Source organism: Schizosaccharomyces japonicus (assembly GCF_000149845.2).
Source record: "Schizosaccharomyces japonicus yFS275 unplaced genomic scaffold supercont5.1, whole genome shotgun sequence".
In the NCBI taxonomy this organism is placed as follows: Eukaryota; Fungi; Ascomycota; class Schizosaccharomycetes; order Schizosaccharomycetales; family Schizosaccharomycetaceae; genus Schizosaccharomyces; species Schizosaccharomyces japonicus.
Window position 1 is genome coordinate 1490062 of NW_011627860.1, and position 16233 is coordinate 1506294.

The 16233-nt window shown below is 47.6% G+C and overlaps 11 protein-coding genes across 11 annotated transcripts; 3 read left to right on the forward strand and 8 right to left on the reverse strand.

Annotated features, from left to right (window-relative positions):
* The first annotated feature begins 70 nt into the window (after window positions 1-70).
* SJAG_02797 (DNAJ domain-containing protein Caj1/Djp1 type) lies at window positions 71-3582 on the forward strand. The gene is made up of 4 exons (XM_002173952.2): window positions 71-197; window positions 299-371; window positions 611-1296; window positions 1367-3582. Exons 1-4 carry the CDS (start codon window positions 106-108, stop codon window positions 1821-1823), a joined length of 1308 nt encoding a protein of 435 aa, XP_002173988.1. The 5' UTR covers window positions 71-105; the 3' UTR covers window positions 1824-3582.
* SJAG_02798 (Swr1 complex subunit Swc3) lies at window positions 1882-3498 on the reverse strand. Its single transcript, XM_002173953.2, has 2 exons — window positions 3276-3498; window positions 1882-3109 (listed from the first exon to the last, which is right to left on the reverse strand). Exons 1-2 carry the CDS (start codon window positions 3374-3376, stop codon window positions 2029-2031), a joined length of 1182 nt encoding a protein of 393 aa, XP_002173989.1. The 5' UTR covers window positions 3377-3498; the 3' UTR covers window positions 1882-2028.
* A 144-nt stretch (window positions 3583-3726) lies between the features above and the next one.
* SJAG_02799 (glucan 1,4-alpha-glucosidase) lies at window positions 3727-5694 on the reverse strand (the record flags this gene model as incomplete). Its single annotated transcript, XM_002173954.1, has 1 exon — window positions 3727-5694. One exon carries the CDS (start codon window positions 5692-5694, stop codon window positions 3727-3729), a length of 1968 nt encoding a protein of 655 aa, XP_002173990.1.
* Window positions 5695-6837: 1143 nt separating this feature from the next.
* Window positions 6838-8424, reverse strand: SJAG_02800 (origin recognition complex subunit Orc2; the record flags this gene model as incomplete). Its single annotated transcript, XM_002173955.1, has 1 exon — window positions 6838-8424. The coding sequence occupies one exon, from the start codon at window positions 8422-8424 to the stop codon at window positions 6838-6840; it is 1587 nt and encodes a 528-aa protein (XP_002173991.1).
* Window positions 8425-8721: 297 nt separating this feature from the next.
* On the reverse strand, window positions 8722-9372 carry SJAG_02801 (hypothetical protein; the record flags this gene model as incomplete). Its single annotated transcript, XM_002173956.2, has 2 exons — window positions 9103-9372; window positions 8722-9060 (listed from the first exon to the last, which is right to left on the reverse strand). Exons 1-2 carry the CDS (start codon window positions 9103-9105, stop codon window positions 8722-8724), a joined length of 342 nt encoding a protein of 113 aa, XP_002173992.2. The 5' UTR covers window positions 9106-9372.
* A 132-nt stretch (window positions 9373-9504) lies between these two features.
* On the forward strand, window positions 9505-10065 carry SJAG_02802 (60S ribosomal protein L27). Its single transcript, XM_002173957.2, has 2 exons — window positions 9505-9585; window positions 9642-10065. The coding sequence occupies exons 1-2, from the start codon at window positions 9559-9561 to the stop codon at window positions 10023-10025; spliced, it is 411 nt and encodes a 136-aa protein (XP_002173993.1). The 5' UTR covers window positions 9505-9558; the 3' UTR covers window positions 10026-10065.
* A 154-nt stretch (window positions 10066-10219) lies between these two features.
* SJAG_02803 (40S ribosomal protein S0) lies at window positions 10220-11320 on the reverse strand. Its single transcript, XM_002173958.2, has 2 exons — window positions 11189-11320; window positions 10220-11128 (listed from the first exon to the last, which is right to left on the reverse strand). The coding sequence occupies exons 1-2, from the start codon at window positions 11279-11281 to the stop codon at window positions 10295-10297; spliced, it is 927 nt and encodes a 308-aa protein (XP_002173994.2). The 5' UTR covers window positions 11282-11320; the 3' UTR covers window positions 10220-10294.
* On the reverse strand, window positions 11254-12135 carry SJAG_02804 (pig-H). Its single transcript, XM_002173959.2, has 2 exons — window positions 11859-12135; window positions 11254-11815 (listed from the first exon to the last, which is right to left on the reverse strand). Exons 1-2 carry the CDS (start codon window positions 12064-12066, stop codon window positions 11541-11543), a joined length of 483 nt encoding a protein of 160 aa, XP_002173995.1. The 5' UTR covers window positions 12067-12135; the 3' UTR covers window positions 11254-11540.
* A 329-nt stretch (window positions 12136-12464) lies between these two features.
* SJAG_02805 (AP-2 adaptor complex subunit Aps2) lies at window positions 12465-12966 on the forward strand (the record flags this gene model as incomplete). The annotated part of the gene is made up of 2 exons (XM_002173960.1): window positions 12465-12536; window positions 12607-12966. The coding sequence occupies 2 exons, from the start codon at window positions 12465-12467 to the stop codon at window positions 12964-12966; spliced, it is 432 nt and encodes a 143-aa protein (XP_002173996.1).
* Window positions 12967-13268: 302 nt separating this feature from the next.
* On the reverse strand, window positions 13269-14642 carry SJAG_05279 (hypothetical protein; the record flags this gene model as incomplete). Its single annotated transcript, XM_002173961.1, has 1 exon — window positions 13269-14642. One exon carries the CDS (start codon window positions 14640-14642, stop codon window positions 13269-13271), a length of 1374 nt encoding a protein of 457 aa, XP_002173997.1.
* A 190-nt stretch (window positions 14643-14832) lies between these two features.
* SJAG_05280 (eukaryotic protein) lies at window positions 14833-16225 on the reverse strand (the record flags this gene model as incomplete). The annotated part of the gene is made up of 4 exons (XM_002173962.1): window positions 14833-15075; window positions 15177-15848; window positions 15913-15977; window positions 16015-16225. The coding sequence occupies 4 exons, from the start codon at window positions 16223-16225 to the stop codon at window positions 14833-14835; spliced, it is 1191 nt and encodes a 396-aa protein (XP_002173998.1).
* Window positions 16226-16233: the final 8 nt, after the last annotated feature.

The window sequence follows — 16233 nt, forward strand, 5'->3', positions numbered from 1 at the left end:
CGCTTATGCTGAGCTTAACTTTATTCTGCACATGACGTTTGTGCGTTATCATTGGACCTACAGTTGGTAGTAGCAGCAGACAGAAGTTACCGTCTGCACATACCAATGACAGCAGCAACTGTGCAAAACACAGAATACTACGACTTGCTGGGCGTCCTGCCGACCGCTTCAGCGACAGAAATCAAAAAGGCATATCGGTAAGTTTTGGGTGGACGAATTCACGGAAACGAGCATACAATGGCGGTTTTTAGCCGTTTGCGTGTGTTGAACGAGTCAAGAGTACTAACGGGTGTTGCAGGAAGCTTGCTGTGCAATATCATCCCGACAAAAACCCCGATGATCCTCAGGCTGCAAGTGACAAGTTCCAAAAGGTACGAAGCAACGCAGACGCGAACGTGTGGCGGACCATTTAGGTTGCGGAACGGGAACTGCTCTAGAAACACTTTCCTGTGGGATTTGCTTTTGAATGGGTGATGGACCTTGCAATTGACAGACAATTCCCGTTTTCTCGTCCACTGCTCCTGCTTCTACGTTTCCCCACTCTTCCCCCACACTTGTCTCATTTACCCCACTTTCACCACTTGCCTGCTAACAATACTGTTACTTGTAGATATCACAGGCGTACCAGGTGCTGAGTGACCCGGCACTGCGTGAACAGTACAATGAGTTTGGTGCTGAACATGCTGTCCCCGAGCAGGGCTTTGCCGACGCTTATGATTTTTTTGCGTCGCTGTTTGGAGGTGAACCGTTCAGACCATGGATTGGCGAATTGGCCTTGCTGAAAGAGATGCTGCGCAGCGACGACGAAAACACATCGTCAACGGGTCCGACTCTTCGTGATGGTGTGCAGCACCAACCGCTGATGCTGGAAGACGCGGAGCCGACACCATCGATGCGCGAGCAATTCAATCAACACAAGAAATATGTTTCGCGGCAGCAAAAGGAGGAGGCCGCCCGTCGTGAAGAACAAATCCTCGAGGAGCGTGATCGTCGGGTAGACACGCTGACAGAGGAGTTGCGTGTAAAACTCGATGAATGGGTTCAGTCGGAACACACGCCTGAAGATATGGAACGTTTCCGGAAACGCTACGAAGAGGAAGCGCAAAATCTTCGGGTGGAGTCCTTTGGCATTGAAATACTGCAGGCTATTGGTTCTGTCTACGTCCAGAAAGCCACTACCTACCTTAAATCGAAGAAGTTTGGGTTTGGCGGCTTTCTGAACCGTGTGAAGGAAAAAGGTGCTATTGCAAAGGACACATGGAACATTATAACAAGTGCCGTTGATGCGAAGCTCGTGTACGTAATCTGAAAGGATGCCTCTACCGACTCCCCTACGAAACGATTAACTAACCAATATACACTACAGAATGGACGAAGTCGCAAAGCAAGAGCTACAGAACCCTGAGGGTTTGTCACCAGAAGCAAAGGCCGAGTTGGATCGTCGTGTAACAAGCAAAGTTTTGGCAGCCAGTTGGCAAGGAACGCGCTACGAGATTATGAGCGTTTTGCGCGAAGTTTGTGGACGTTTGCTCAGCAAGAAACAGCCTGCCGACGTGCGTATGGAGCGGGCTAAGGCCCTGTTAACCATTGGCACCGTCTTTGCCAGTGTGCATCCCGATCCCGACGATGAAAGTCGCATCTTCGAAAACCTCGTGCTTGAAGGCAAACGGCGTAAAGCTGCCGCAAAGTCGGAAAAGGCAGAGAAATCTGCAAAGTCCTCGACTGGCAGCCGGCGTCGCAACTTTTTCCGCTGGCGTCCTGGAGGCGACTCGAAGCGCCATGCCGATGCGAAATTGGCAAATCAAACTGCAGCCGAAACCTAAGAATGCTTTTACAGTTTCCCCATATTGTCGCTTAGTCGGCTTTTAGCACATGACATCATTTCATTCGTTTTTTTATACATACCAACGCATTTTTTAACGATTCGCGTTTTTTTCCTACGGGATACGGTGCACGAATGTTTCGCATGACCTTCCTCGTTTTCTTTTAATGTTTTGTTTTTTTTTTCTTCTTCCTTCCGTCTTCAGCCTATTCCCTTCGAGACATTCTACGTTTTCGCTCGGCCAAAACGCGATCCGTATGCGAAGCGCCCGTAACACATTCCAGGGCTTCTAGGACTTCTTGGCGAAAATGCGTAATACGCATCTGAAGCTTAACATGCATTGGCTCTCCATTCGTTCCGCTGTGGAATACGGCGAATAACAGTCGCAGCTCCTCCACTTGATGGCTCGGCAACTTTCGCATTACGGTCAGCATAGCTTCTCGCGGCAAAACCCACATTGCGTCTGGATTTTCGCGAAAGCGACAGACAACATCAAAGTGTCGGCGCAACTCGGGGACACCGGCAGCAAGGTTTGCCCGAAAGGCATCCCGATCAGCTTGTGTAATGGTGAGTGTAATACGTTTACGAGGCGGCCGTTTCCCCCGTCTTGGAGGAGCAAATGTGCATGGCCCTAATAGCTCAGTGTGAAGCAAAATGAGTTGTTCTGGTGTTCCCAAACCGCTCACAATGCGTCGCAACGTCCGACGCAAATTGGCGTCTTCGGATGCGCGTTTCGCCAACCGTGCAATTGCATCTTCAGTAACTAGTGATGCAGCAGAAGCTTCGTCGGGTGTTGGCGCCTCTGACGAATGTCGATCCTCATCCAAAGAGGGCTGCGGGGTACCTTGGGCAGGTGTTGGTGCCGGCGGCTGTGGCTGTGGAGACGCTTGTGGCATTTTTGGCGGCAGCTGCTGGGGTTGCGATTGCGTCCCAGTGTTGCCCATCATCATCATTTTGTTCATCCGGTCATCTCCGTCTACTGGCTCTTGTTTCACCCAGACACCACCTGGTGTGGGGGTAACTGCATTCGAGGGCGGGTCATGTGGGCGAAGTGGGGTATCTCGCGGGGGTTGTAGTGGGGCTCTCCAGTCGCCGTAAGAAACGAAGAAAAGCTCAGTCTCTGGGAACAGCAACGGACCCATGCATAGCGTTGCCGTTCCCAGTGGTTTCATCCGCGCTCGTAGCTTTCCCTGTGAGAGTTGGTAATTTATAGCGGGATCGAATCTCTCAAGAAATGCGCCTCGAACACACGACAGTCGAGCTTCTCTCAAAGCAATAAGAAATGCACTACTTTGTGTTAGTCAATCTGTAGGTTCAGCATTTAGGAATGATTCTGTGCCGGCACTAAACAGTAGTTGGGACTTTTGTGCTTTGAAAAAAACAAAACTTCTCACTTCCTCGTTCAAACTTCTTTTCAATTTTCTCCGTCTGTTTATGCCCATATACCACTTACGTTTTATTAAATTCAGCCGTACCAGCACCGAATGCTTCATTTTGAGTTGGCGTTCTCCTACGATGATTTTCCTCTGTGAGTTCTGATCCAGGACTTTCCATAGAGAAGAAATTACCGTACTGACGCGTAGTTGATGTTGCCGTGACCAGCCCGTTCCTACGCTGTAGACTAACAAAACTAATTTAGATCTAGTGGGGGTAGTAAATACTGAGGGGCAAATACATTTTTGGTGGTAGTAGTGGGGATCAGCAAGATGACGAAGGCATTACATCAAGCAAAATCATCACTGTAATCGCGCCCCACAATGTTAATACCCCACACTGGACCCTTGCTAGTAGAGGGTTGGTTGTACGTAAGTGCTCTCAATGGAACTTGCTATAACAAAAGTTACATGCTCGAAGAGAAGCGAGATTGTATGCTTTTGCAACTTGACATCATTAAAAAGAACCGTCTATATAATACGCGTGGTAGCGCCGGTATTGGTGAGAGTTAGTGCCTTGTCCAAAACACATGCGGCAGCAATTGCTGCGATAGAACTGAAGGCTTGAGGTGTGTTTCCCAACGACTCACTAGACAAAGAGCACTCCTCTGAGTACAAGCTTAGATGGTTAGAGTAGCGCGTCAAGTCTTCAAATATGCTCATGGCCGTTGAAATAAGTTTGGGATACCCATGACAGCCGGCCATTGCAAGGGCCTCAACAAGCCAGAAACAGACCATGAGGAAGGCTCCCTCATCTCCGCCAACGCCATCCAAAAATCGACTAGTGTCATAACGGAATACAAGACCGTTACTCATCAGGCCTCGTTTCTCAACTGGTTTCATGATGTTGTCAAGAGTACTCAAAAAGCGTGGATCCGTGGGCGAAATGAAGGAGACAATAGGCATAGCAAGGATGCTAGCATCCAAGACATCCAGACTCTCGTAAGACTGGGCGAAAAAGCCCCGATCAAAATTGTATCCCTTCGACATGATGTTGTCGTAAATCTCGTCACGAGTATCCATCCATCGTATACGGTTTTGGCAAGGAAGCGATCGACTGTATGCAATACGTAGACCACGATCCAAAGCTACCCAGAGCATAACCTTAGAATAGACAAAGTTTTGGTCGGGTCCACGGACCTCCCAAATACTTTTATCTTTCCGCTTCCAATGATCACATACGAAATCGCAGATATGGCGAACCTCGCACCACAAATCGTACGCAATGGGCTGGCATTTTTTGTCGTAGATGTAGATGGCATCCATAAGCTCTCCATAAATGTCAAGCTGAACATGGGACACTGCACCGTTACCAACACGTACAGGCTTTGAATTACGGTAACCGCGCAAATGAGGCAGCTCAACCTCCTCCAAACCAATTAGGTTGGCGTGGATGGAATAAACAATGTTAATGCTTCCATCAGCATTCTTCTTCTTCAGGACGTGGTAGATAAAGGACATGTACTCCACAGCCTCATCCTTAAATCCAAGCTGCGTAAGCGAGTAAATAGTGAAGGCAGAGTCGCGAATCCACGTAAACCGGTAGTCCCAGTTCCGCTCGCCGCCGAAGCCTTCAGGTAAAGAAAATGTGGGACTGGCGACAACAGCGCCAGTGGGCTCATAAATCAACAGTTTCAGCAAAAGAGCGTTTCGCTGCACAAACTCGGCGAAACGACCAGTATATGTACATTGCAAGATCCAGTTACGCCAGTAGCGCTTGGTAGAGTCTTCAAGCTTATTTAGCAAGGGAATCGTAATGCGATCGACTCTTGGACCAAGGCCTTCCTGCCGAAAAACGAAGAAGACCTCATCGCCCTCTTCCATGTCAAGGTATGTCCAAACACCTCCACCATCGATGAGATGTTCAGCAGGCACGTTTTGTTGGAGTGTGATTGTCTCAATACTGCCGGAGGAACACATATTGAGAATCATTTTTCGTGAGCCCGACTCGGCAGAAAACTCAACACGCGGACACCCGCCATCAGGATTAATGATTTCCGTCGTATGGTTTTCGCGGGCGTAGTTGAATGCTGGATAGCATTCCATCTTTACTCGCATGTTGCCACGAATACAAGTGACACGGCGAATCAGCCAGGGATACAAAGGCTCATAGTCTTCGAACGGCCGGTGAAAGAAGTCGAGAGAGCGTACGACACCCGACTCGGAATAGAACTTGGTGTGCAGCACGTTTGTAGAGGGCTCATACATTTGCTTACTGTTTGTGACACTAACGGGTGCAATCACAAAATGACCAGCACGCGGGTCTAGAATACGAGCAAACACAGAGGGCGAGTCAAATGTGGGCCAACACAACATTTCCACGCTGCCATCGACTGAAATCATAGCTGATGTGTGCATATTACCCACGATACCGTGGTTATCCAACTCTCTTGGCTGATAATTGTCAGCTCCATAAGAAAGACGAGCGTGAGGAGGCATGAGAAACGAAGAAACAGAGAGACGGGAAGGAAAGAGGAAGAAGGGTCGTTAGACGTAGCGAAAAGCAAGTGAATTGCGAGTTTTTTTTTGAAAGCAAGATTTTCGAGAGTTAGGTACGGGGATAGGACTGTAAAGTGTAGTTTACTTAAGAACAGTGTTGTAAATCTTGCAAAAGCTGGAGAAATGTCAGCGACTGTTTCAAACAATTTCTGTAGTAACACCGTCAATGAACTCCGATGATACTCAATTCGTTCACAGAAATAAAACCTTACAGAATACGTTGTAGAGTTCAGTGAGGACGTAGAGTTTCGTAAAAATGTCAAACGGCACTTGGAGAAGACTTTACAAAAAACGACCTCCGACGAGAAACGACGAAACGTGTAACACAAGAAAGAAAGAGTAAACAATCAACAGACGTTGTTTTAAGCAATCCGGACAAGAAAAGAAATAGAGAAATTCGTCAAAGTCGAACTGCGAACGGTTGATACGGTTTGCGTGGTTCAATGAGAAGCAAAGGACCGGATTCAAGTAAATTGTGCGTAATGGAGAGAAGCTGAAGCTAACTGTAAGCAAAAGGTGGAGCAAGGTTATGTTTGTCGTTCCAGCAGACGAAGTTGCTACGTCATGCACTAGTAAGTAGGGGAAGCAGTAGCGATATCAGTACAAGTGGGAATTAGCAGCAAAGAGTGCGCAATTAAGTAATAGATGAAGCTTGAGAACGTGCCATATGCGAGGCAGGAAGAAGATCCAGTTGATCGCGCCGACGGCCCTTGGGGTTTTGCGGATCTTAGAACGCGGGGAGGATGGACGATGGGAACATAGAGCAGAGAAGGTGGAGGAGGAGGGCAAACGGGAAGGATGGGAAGGAAGGGACGAAGGGGAAGAGAAGAGAATGTTCACGAGGCTGTAAGTTGAAGATTGGAAGGGAGGATTTGGAGTGAAAAACGATTTCCTAGTTGAGCAGTGAGGATTGGCAAGACGAAGGACGATAATGACGACTAGGAAGCATATTCCGAAGACCCACCGATGAGTTAATTTTACTGTCCTCAAAACTTCCATTCTCTCATGGCATCGGCCTTTGCTTCATTCCATTCGGTCCTTCACGGTTCTTTTTGACCCGGCCGGCATTGCTTGTGCTCCGAATTAGACACTTTCCATAAGTCCCTCTAGAAGCGTTTCCAGCAATTCCTTTGGATGTGGGATCCATAGATACTCTAGATTGGAAGCATCGTGTTTAGACGATATTATATCGTGATCAAAAAACTCGGTGAGTTGGGAACGAAAGTTCATTTCGTTGCTGCACAGAAACTCCGAGCTACATTTGTGGAAGAATAGCCGGTACTCAACACCGACACGCTCTCCGAGCTTGCATTCGGCTGGTGACAAGTCGACCATACGTTCGAGTTGCTCGATCAATAGCAGTTTGAAGATGGCACGAGAGTTGCTTGGCAGCGAGGAGAGAACGTGCTTGATGGCCTTTTCCTTGTTTGTGTTGCCGGCACGTCCAATGCCGAGAGAGTTTTCGTAGGTAGTTTCGTTGTAGTAGCGAGCAAACGTTGTGGCATCGTGCATTACAAAATTCAGCTGTGATTCCAGCGCCGAATCCCACAGCAAAGGAAAGTTAACGTGGTCAACAGAAGCGATTAGGTAAATGTTGGGACACATGGCCAGAGTCGCAAAGCTCGTTTGGCAGCGCTCATCCACCAGCTCCTCCCCGTCGATGTTATGTATCAGCAAAACAAGCTTTTCATACGTCCGTTGAGGATCATTCATCACATCCACTATCCGCTGCACCATGTCCTGTGCCGAAACCGTGGGCGGGCTGTCGAGAAGCTCAAGAATGCCGGTGAGCAGCGACCGTAACTGTAAACTGGGGAAATAACCCTTCACCACAAACACAGGATACTGCGCAGCTAGCTTAGCTTCGACAAATTGAGACAGCAGAAGCTCTTTTGAACCAAACCCGTAGAAAAGCAGATTGAATCCGCCATACACGAGCTCGCAGTACCACTGATTAAAGTTCTGGCACTGGTAGTAAATGAGTGTTTGTGTTTTTTCGGCATTCTCCTCGTGAATGCGTTTCACAAGGTTGAGATAGACTTCATTCTCCAGCACAGGCAATTGAGAAAGCGTGTTACTGGATGTTTTTTTGCTGGAGAGCTTTTCAAAGTACTCTTCAAAGCCAGAACCCGATTGAGCATTGTCAATACTGGTAGTCGTGGAAATGGTTCCCCCGCGACTTACGTCTCTGGTTGTTTTGCCCGGGACTGGCTTCGCCAGAGGATACTTTCGAGGTCGTCCACGACCGCGTTTGACGGGGGAAATGGGAGCAGGCATGGCGTTCGACAGCTCTTTTGATAAATTGACGGGCATGCCCATCTCTCGAATAGCCTCTTTCTCGTCCATCCTATTTGCTTCCCGCTCCTGCTCCTGCTCCTCCTCCTCTTCAGCAATTGAAGTCAGAGAGTTCAGCTTTAGAGCAGGAGGAGCCGGAAGAGCTTGTGTCAAGTCGAGAACCTTGTCATCGTATTCCTCGTCACTTGCATCCTCGAGATGTTCTTCGAGCTCCAACCGAATTCTTCGCCGTTTCGCCGAACGATCCCGCGTCTGAGGTCCTTTAGGCTGAAGAATTCGAAAACCAGGAGTCCGAGGCGTACTGGGCTGCTGACCCGGCTGCACACGCTTATGTCGTGGAGTCGAATAGATTGTATTGTCCTGCTCGTTCGTCATATCCTCGGCGCATAAAAAAGACGTGTTGGTCTATAACAAGAAGAAGCTGACGCAGCAGAATAGCACGAAATACACATACAAACGGTCTTCTATGTCTGCCAGAAGGAGGAGGGAAACGCTGTTACTCTTACTAGGAGAGACGCGTCGATTTTTCGCGTTGCACTGCGATGCATTACGTTGGGTTGACATTTCAGGTAACAAACACACTTGCAGACGCGCTTGGTGAAATGCAAAACACCACACGTCGTAAACATACAGATTGCGAACGAATGCAACAAAACGACACAGCTGAACCGCTCAATTTTCTTCGTTTGGAGGAACAGTTTCCTCCGGCGCAGGTTCGACTTCAGCTTCTTCTTCCTCGTCTTCGTATACCTGAGGTATTTCAACAAGGAAAGGCTCTTCTTCATCCAAAGCGAACGCGTACTCTGAAGCTTCTAGAGTAGTATCATCATCCAAAGCATCCAGCGGCTTCCATTCTCCATCCGCAGCGTCTTTCACGGCAAGACGAATGTTCTGTTCAGGTTTCAGGACGAGTGCTGTCCGTAATTGCTCGATTGCTAGTTCAAAAGACGGTTTTTTTTCATCAAGATACACAAACACGGTCTGACGACCGCGTTTAAACTTTATCACCGACTTAAAAAACGTTAGTCAGAAGTACTAGCACGTCAAACTTACCATGACAACGGTAGTAACGACTTTTACACGTTTACGTTTTTAATTGTGTGTGCGTGTCGGAGGAGCAAGTTTAAGGGTCTGTGAGTCTGAGGCCGCTAATGGGATACACCGACCTGACTTGGTCCATCCAACAGCGTCACCTTCCTTACCGTGGTGAAAGCTTGAAACTCAGTATTAACATTTTTCGACGCATCTTCCTCTCCATCCTCATTCCAAAAAATCCGTCAATCCTCCTTCATCCGTCCTGTCCTGTCCTGCCCTTCCTCTCCCTCCTCATTCTTCTTCCCCATGGGATCTACATGATCTACTACACCACACAATAACACCTCCCCCGCAGATCATGATCTACATTTTGCGACAGCACGTGCACTGAACCCTACCCTGGTACTTGGAAAAGCAGTCACAACGTTTGGCCTTTTGAAAACTACGCCAAACGACCTGACCACCGACACAACAATGGTGAAGATTCTTAAGCCAGGCAAGGTACGTTTGTGAGCTGTTGTCGTCTGTTCGTGGTTTGCTGACGAGTTTGTGTGTAGGTTGCTCTTATTACTCGTGGCCGTTACGCCGGTAAGAAGGCTGTTGTCCTTCAAAACGTTGACCACGGCAACAAGGCTCACCCTTTCGGACATGCCGTCGTTGCTGGTGTCGAGCGCTACCCCTTGAAGGTCACCCGCTCTATGGGTGCTAAGCGTGTCGCCAAGCGTTCCAAGGTCAAGCCCTTCATCAAGGTCATCAACTACAACCACTTGATGCCCACTCGTTACGCTCTTGAGTTGGAGAACTTGAAGGGTCTTGTTTCTGAGGAGACCTTCAAGGAGCCCTCCCAACGTGAGGACGCTAAGAAGACCGTCAAGAAGACCTTTGAGGAGAAGTACCAATCCGGCAAGTCTGCCTGGTTCTTCACCCCCTTGAGATTTTAGAGTCGTACTCATCTAATGAAAATCGGGTGTCCTAAATTGAGTTGTTTAGTGTAAAGTGGGGTTCGTGTTGGAGGTCTTTCTAAGCGATGTACGTGGGACAGACACATGGTCTGCCTTACTAGTGAGTAGAGTAAACCGTAGGATGCTGCCTTGCTAGGCACCAGAACTCACACTCAAACCCACCTCCTCCACCCTCTCTTTCCTCGCACAGTTTACACGCCTCTTATTTTAACTTGTTACTCCCAAACATACGACTCAGGATTTGTTATTTATTGAGCCTCAGCGGTGGCAGCCCAGTCGGAAGTTTGGGCAGCACCAGTGGTGTTCCAGTCACCGGCCTCCTCCCAGGAGGACTCACCAACTTGACCAGCAGTGGCAGCAGCAAGAACGCTGGGGTCAACGGTGCCGGCAGCGCTGTCAGTCACCTCGAACTCAGCAGCAGCCTCGGCAGTGGCAGCGGCCTCAGCTTCAGCTTCGGCAGCAGCCTTAGCCTCCTCCTCACGCTCAATCTCCTCGGGATCACGGTAGAAGTACATGTCGACCATAACGTCCCAGGGGGATGTGCGAGAGATGGTGCCACGGAGACGCAAGACCTCACGGGCCAAGAGCCACCAGACAAGACCAATGGACTTGTAACCCTTGTTGTTGGTGGGGATGGCAACATCAACGTGAGCCAAAGGAGAGTCAGTGTCACAGAGAGAGATCACGGGGATGTTGACGTAGGAAGCCTCCTTGATGGCTTGAGCATCAGCACGGGGGTCCGTGGCGATGATGAGACGAGGCTCACGGTAGGTCCGGGTGATGTAGTTGGTGAAGTTACCGGGAGTGAAACGGCCAGCAATGGCAGTAGCACCGGTGTGGGCGGCAAACTTCAACACAGCACGGTGACCGTAGGGACGAGAAGAGACGACGCAAACATCGGCAGGGTTCTCGATCGTAGCAATCACACGAGCGGCCAAAACGATCTTCTCCCAGGTCTTGCCAATGTTGATGATGTGGACACCGTCGGAGCGACGCTTCCACACGTAGTTTTCCATGCGAACATCCAAGTTCTTGGAACCGATGTGGCAGGAAGCAGCAAGAAGCTGCTTGATATCATCATCCTAGACGCGTGTCGTTAGTGTCCTGAACATGTACTAAAACACACCCAAACAGCCACATACAGTTGCATTCAAAATCGAGGGACGACCGGCTTGTGCCATTGCTGAGATGAAGATTTCGTTGGGGTGGGTTGCAGGAAAGCTCGTTCTTGCCATGTACACAACGAACGTGACTGCTTTTTTGTGGGGGAAGAGGAGTGGGGGTTTGTGGTGGAGTGCGCAAGGACACACAAGAGTGGATAACGAGCCGCACCGAAACCAGCGGCGGAGCAGGATCAGCCTTGTGGTGGTGTAAGCAGGCGAGAGGAATAGGAGGGACGCGTGACGTAGGGCAGCAGTAGGAGCTGCTGCGCTGCAAAAGGTTAAAGTGTCAACAGAATCGACGCGAAAAAGAGGCTGTTGCTCGACGGTTGGGCTATATCGACTCGTCCAGTGTCTTTCTGACTTCCGTGTACACCTTTATAAGCACGTTTTTCCGGGGCAGCAGCGTGGGGAAGACGACGTGGATCATGGGTTCGTGCTCGACAATGATGCCCATGTAGTAAACGACACCATACCGCCGGAAACCCTCGTTTATAAATATTTCCCGGATGGAGGACAGGGGTATTAGCTTCGAGGATGATTTCCAAGGCACGATAGAGTGACAATTCGTCTGGATGCCCAAACCCTTAACGACTAAGAATGATTCGTCTGTAATTGTCAATATACGCACGCGTTAAGCAGGTTCACATACGATTTACACCACTAATAATCTCGTACATCGAAAGAATGAAGATAAGCTGTGCCAAAAACACGATCAACCGGGGCGACGTTTCAAAAGCCATGGCGGTGACGCCAATTCCGAACGATATGAAGCATATAGCAAACATCTGCGTCCCGTGGCACTTGCTAGTGTACACAGTAAACTTTGTCGCCCCAGGATACCGCTTAATCGTGAGCATCGGCGATATTTCACTGCATTCAACTGCTTTGGTTGTGGGAAGAGTATAGTGAGAGGGAGGGAACTGTTTAGGTTGTGAAGAGTGTGGTGTAGCGTTGTTCGTTAAACGTTTTAGTGGAATTTTCCGTAGAGCTGTGTGGTGTAAGGTGGCATAACGAAAGCTAATGTGTTTGGAGATAGTACGAAGAAATGCGTTGTTTTTTTTACCGCACTGGAACGTCTTGTCACCACCACAACTGCGTCAGAATAAGCTTCGGCCCCGCCATTATGTAACCTTAATTATGGAGGAGTGGGCCAGCTTGCTTCCTCCGCCAAACAGCAGCAGACCCCAATTGAATGACTTTTTGTGGATAGAACTGTTGTTTTTCCTTAAAAAACCGCTCAATTCATCCATAAAATATGATACACTTTATTCTTGTTCAAAATCGACACGGAAAAACCCGGTTATCCAAGTTCTACGTTCCGTACAATGTTCGTTGTGGTCGTGACACGCTCGAGGCGGTTTGTTTGTGAAAAAAATAGTATCTAACGAAACCATTAGGATGAAGAGAAGATTCAGTTGAAGGGTCGTGTTCATCGTTTGGTCGCTCAGCGTGATCAACGCTACCAAGCCAACTTTGTTGAGTACAGCAGCAGCAAAATCGTGTACCGAAGATATGCAGGACTTTTCTTCTGCTTCTGTGTCGATGTTGACGACAACGACCTGGCTATTCTGGAAATGATACACTTCTTCGTTGAGGCTTTGGACTCCTATTTTGGCAACGTCTGTGAGTTGGACCTCGTCTTCAACTTTCACAAAGTTAGCGCGATTCTTGATGAAATAATTCTTGCTGGCGAAATGGGGGAGGCCAGCAAAGAGAAGCTTTTGAAACGAATTGAAATGTTGGCTAAATTGGATTAATAAGGTTGTCAGGATACAAGGGTCATCCTAGATAGCCGTTTACGCATACCTCGAGCTGGCAATTTGTTCATTACTGTCTACGTTGCCGGTGCTTCTACCCTCCTGCATGGCTGACGACGACTAAAAATCATTTAATTAAAAGGACGTTTGGAGCAAAATCGCACTGATAACTAAAAACTAAGTCATTAGATTGGCCTGCCAATGAAAGAGCAGGCAGAAGGCCTAAACTAAAAAAGAGGAGCAATTAAAATGATAATTACAGTGTGCTGTTGATGTTCCTTTTTGCTTCACCCCGAAGCTTTCTAATACAATACAGGGAGCAAAACATCGTTGTTGACGACGGTTTGGTTTCCAATGATGTAAAAGTCGTTGTACGTAGTGTTAGATGCACTGCTGATCACGACAAAACGGCCATCACCGGAACTGTCCAAGCCTTCAGAATAATTGTAAATGCCACTTGCGTAATCGGGGGCCCAGGTGTCAGTCATGTTCCAGGCAGGAGCAGACTCATTCCAACCGGGGGAAGATTCGTTCCAGCTAGGAGTGGTCATATTCCAGCTGGGAGTAGGAGCAGTGATGACAGAAGCATTCAAAGTACTCTCACTGGAAACGTCAATGAATTTGGCTTGCTTGGAAGCTCTCCAAGCCTCCCAAGAACATGTTTGCTCGGCTTGAACAATGAGGACAGAGTTACCCGTTCCGGTAAAGAACTTGGGCTGAGTGCCAAACAAGTTCAAGAAGGCATTGTCACCCCGAGAGTTTGCGGGTACATAAAGACCGCCAGTAATACCCTCTGAAAGAGCGGCTTGGGCTAAAGCAAGGGCGCTGTCTTGCTCTGTGCAGTGCATGAAACTGGTGACAACGGAAGCCGAAGGATAGAACAGGTTTTGAGCAACCCAGCTGCCAAATATATCCTCAATGCCAGGTTGAACGACAGAACATGATGCAGTGTCCCAGACATTGTTCACTTGCTGGGATACAGTTTGGGTAGGGGCACCGTCAACAGAGTCCTTAACGGAAACGGTTGTCATCTGAACACTGGGTTGACCAACAATGAAGATCTTGGCAGACTGGTAATTGACTAGCACATTGCTGTTAATTCCCAAGAGAGAAGCGACCATAGTGTTCATGTTGGGTGTACAGGTTTCGGCGGGACCAGTAGTCGTGTTGGTACCAGTCGTTGTGTTCCATGTGGTAACGTTCTCGTAAGGAATGGTAACAGGTTGGCTAACATTCGACGCATTGGGAGCCTGGCAGGCGCTTGTAGAAACAATGCCAGAGATAGATTGCAGGTCTTGGAACGAGCTGTAAGTTGTGTCGTCGACAACAACCAGAACAGGGTTGCTCAGACGGTCAAGAACGGGTCCCCACAAAGCGTTGTTGATGGAGCTAACGCTGTAGTCACTTCCATGATACAGGTCAGTTGCCCAAAAAGGTTCGCGGCTGGTGATGACAGAAGAGCCATTGTTAATAACAACATCCAAGTAAAGCTGGGTAGCGTTAGTGGATGCATCACCGCTAGCAGGCATGGTGCTGTTCATAGTGGCATTCTCGTAGGCGAGACTGCTTGCACCAGGGACATCGTTAGTAATGGAAATGATGGGTTTCTTGTGGGGAACGGCCTTGACAGAGTCAAAGCCGAACGCAAAAAGGAGTCCAATGAGTGTTGAATGCATTCTTGCGCAGTTGAAATTTGAGCCTTTTTTCGATCGCACCATTAGTTAAATACTTCGAATAACCAACAATGACTAAGGAATGAATCATTAAAATTGGCTCAGTGTTGTGCGAGTTAATCACGGAGCGGGTGTTCTTGATAAGATGTAATGTAAAGTCAATATTACCTCAATTCGCCGCCGAAGTGCACTTTCATGGGTATAGTCTTTTTCGCTTCCTATTCCAAACTTCTATAGCCTTTTCATTCAGCCACCAGCAACGTTCTGAAAACTCGCAGTATTTGCATTTGAATGTTTCATTTTCTGGTACGCCTTTTGGTTCTGCCTCATTGTGCCAGTACGCGAACATCTCGTGAAAGTAATGATTCAGTATAGTTGAGTTCATATCAAAGATATGATTACGTATGACATCTCCAGAGATATTGTGTCTATATGTCTGTCGTCAGAAAAGTTAGTAAACGCATGAACGAATAGAGACTGCATCAAAGTAAGTCGCCTCAAAATAGCAAAACTAGGCGAATACGAAAGCCCACATACCACCGTTAATTTTGGACTCAAACTTCGTAATTGAAAGTCCTTCGTCAGACGCGTTGCAAGAGCATGCAAACCGCTAAGAGTATTGTGCGCCTCCAATTCTTTCGGATCAATTGAAGGTAATGTTTCAATTGCCTGTTTCAGGAAATTTTGGCCAAGATTCTTTTTTCCATCGAGATCTTGTTGTTTTAGAAAGGAATCCCACCAGGAGTCTGCATTTTGGAAATATTCTTGGAATAGATGGTAATAATACATGAGCTGCAGTTCAGATCCAAGAATTTGAGATTGCGAAGGAATAGTAATGGTTCCCCTGGTTTTGTTGTCTTTCATGCTTAAGAGATTGTCGTCTTTTTCCGTCTTAAGAACTGTCAATTCGTCAATAATCCCAAATAATAAGCTGTCTTTATAAAATCCCCAGATGGGAAATTCCCTTGTAATGCCATTTTTAGTCAAAAGCAAGAGTCCATCCAGTTGCAAAAGAATATGTAGCGCCCAAGGTTCCTCCGCAAGTGTTTCATCAGTTCGAACGCGTTCCTTCGGCGGTGTCGTTTCAAGTTCCAACTTTAGATGAATTATCGTCCCTTTCTCCATAGCCGGAGTTTTTCGTTCTACACGATCTAGTAAAGCGTATGAATGTTGTACACCGCACCAAAGTGGAGCTACCATGTCCGTGACCTAAACATGTTAGTGCTTTGTTTTTTGGCAAAAGTTAAAACCCCATTATAATTACAAAACCAACCTTTAGGTAACCCCTGTCGGAACGAAACATTTCGTATAGGTTTTTATTCACATAGTTTTGTTTGTCTGAGTTAGATATTGTTTTTATAAGTCGATATTGTACTTTGTTCAGCAGTTGAAAGTGCTTCATCCTCCAATGAATCATTCAAGTAATAATATTCCTCTGTTGTACAGGACTGTTCATTAATGATTGTCGAAAGCTGTTCGAGCTCTTCTATGTCGAATTCTTCGTAATCAGAACTTGATTGATGTTCGTCCATCAGATATCTTCTCCGAAAGAAATTAAAACCAATAGGAGATGGTGAAGCAGTCATATTTCTAA

Bases quoted from the DNA above. Each gene is read 5' to 3' on its own strand.
- SJAG_02797 (XM_002173952.2), top strand. From the start codon at position 106: ATGACAGCAGCAACTGTGCAAAACACAGAATACTACGACTTGCTGGGC. The intron at 198-298 runs GTAAGTTTTGGG...CGGGTGTTGCAG, and splicing joins GAAATCAAAAAGGCATATCG to GAAGCTTGCTGTGCAATATC. The intron at 1,297-1,366 runs GTACGTAATCTG...TATACACTACAG, and splicing joins GCCGTTGATGCGAAGCTCGT to AATGGACGAAGTCGCAAAGC.
- SJAG_02802 (XM_002173957.2), top strand. From the start codon at position 9,559: ATGGTGAAGATTCTTAAGCCAGGCAAG. The intron at 9,586-9,641 runs GTACGTTTGTGA...GTTTGTGTGTAG, and splicing joins AGATTCTTAAGCCAGGCAAG to GTTGCTCTTATTACTCGTGG.
- SJAG_02804 (XM_002173959.2), bottom strand. From the start codon at position 12,066: ATGCTCACGATTAAGCGGTATCCTGGGGCGACAAAGTTTACTGTGTAC. The intron at 11,816-11,858 runs GTATGTGAACCT...TGACAATTACAG, and splicing joins GATTATTAGTGGTGTAAATC to ACGAATCATTCTTAGTCGTT.
- SJAG_02798 (XM_002173953.2), bottom strand. From the start codon at position 3,376: ATGGAAAGTCCTGGATCAGAACTCACAGAGGAAAATCATCGTAGGAGA. The intron at 3,110-3,275 runs GTAAGTGGTATA...AACACAAAGTAG, and splicing joins ACGGCTGAATTTAATAAAAC to TGCATTTCTTATTGCTTTGA.
- SJAG_02803 (XM_002173958.2), bottom strand. From the start codon at position 11,281: ATGGCAAGAACGAGCTTTCCTGCAACCCACCCCAACGAAATCTTCATC. The intron at 11,129-11,188 runs GTATGTGGCTGT...ACACGCGTCTAG, and splicing joins CCTCGATTTTGAATGCAACT to GATGATGATATCAAGCAGCT.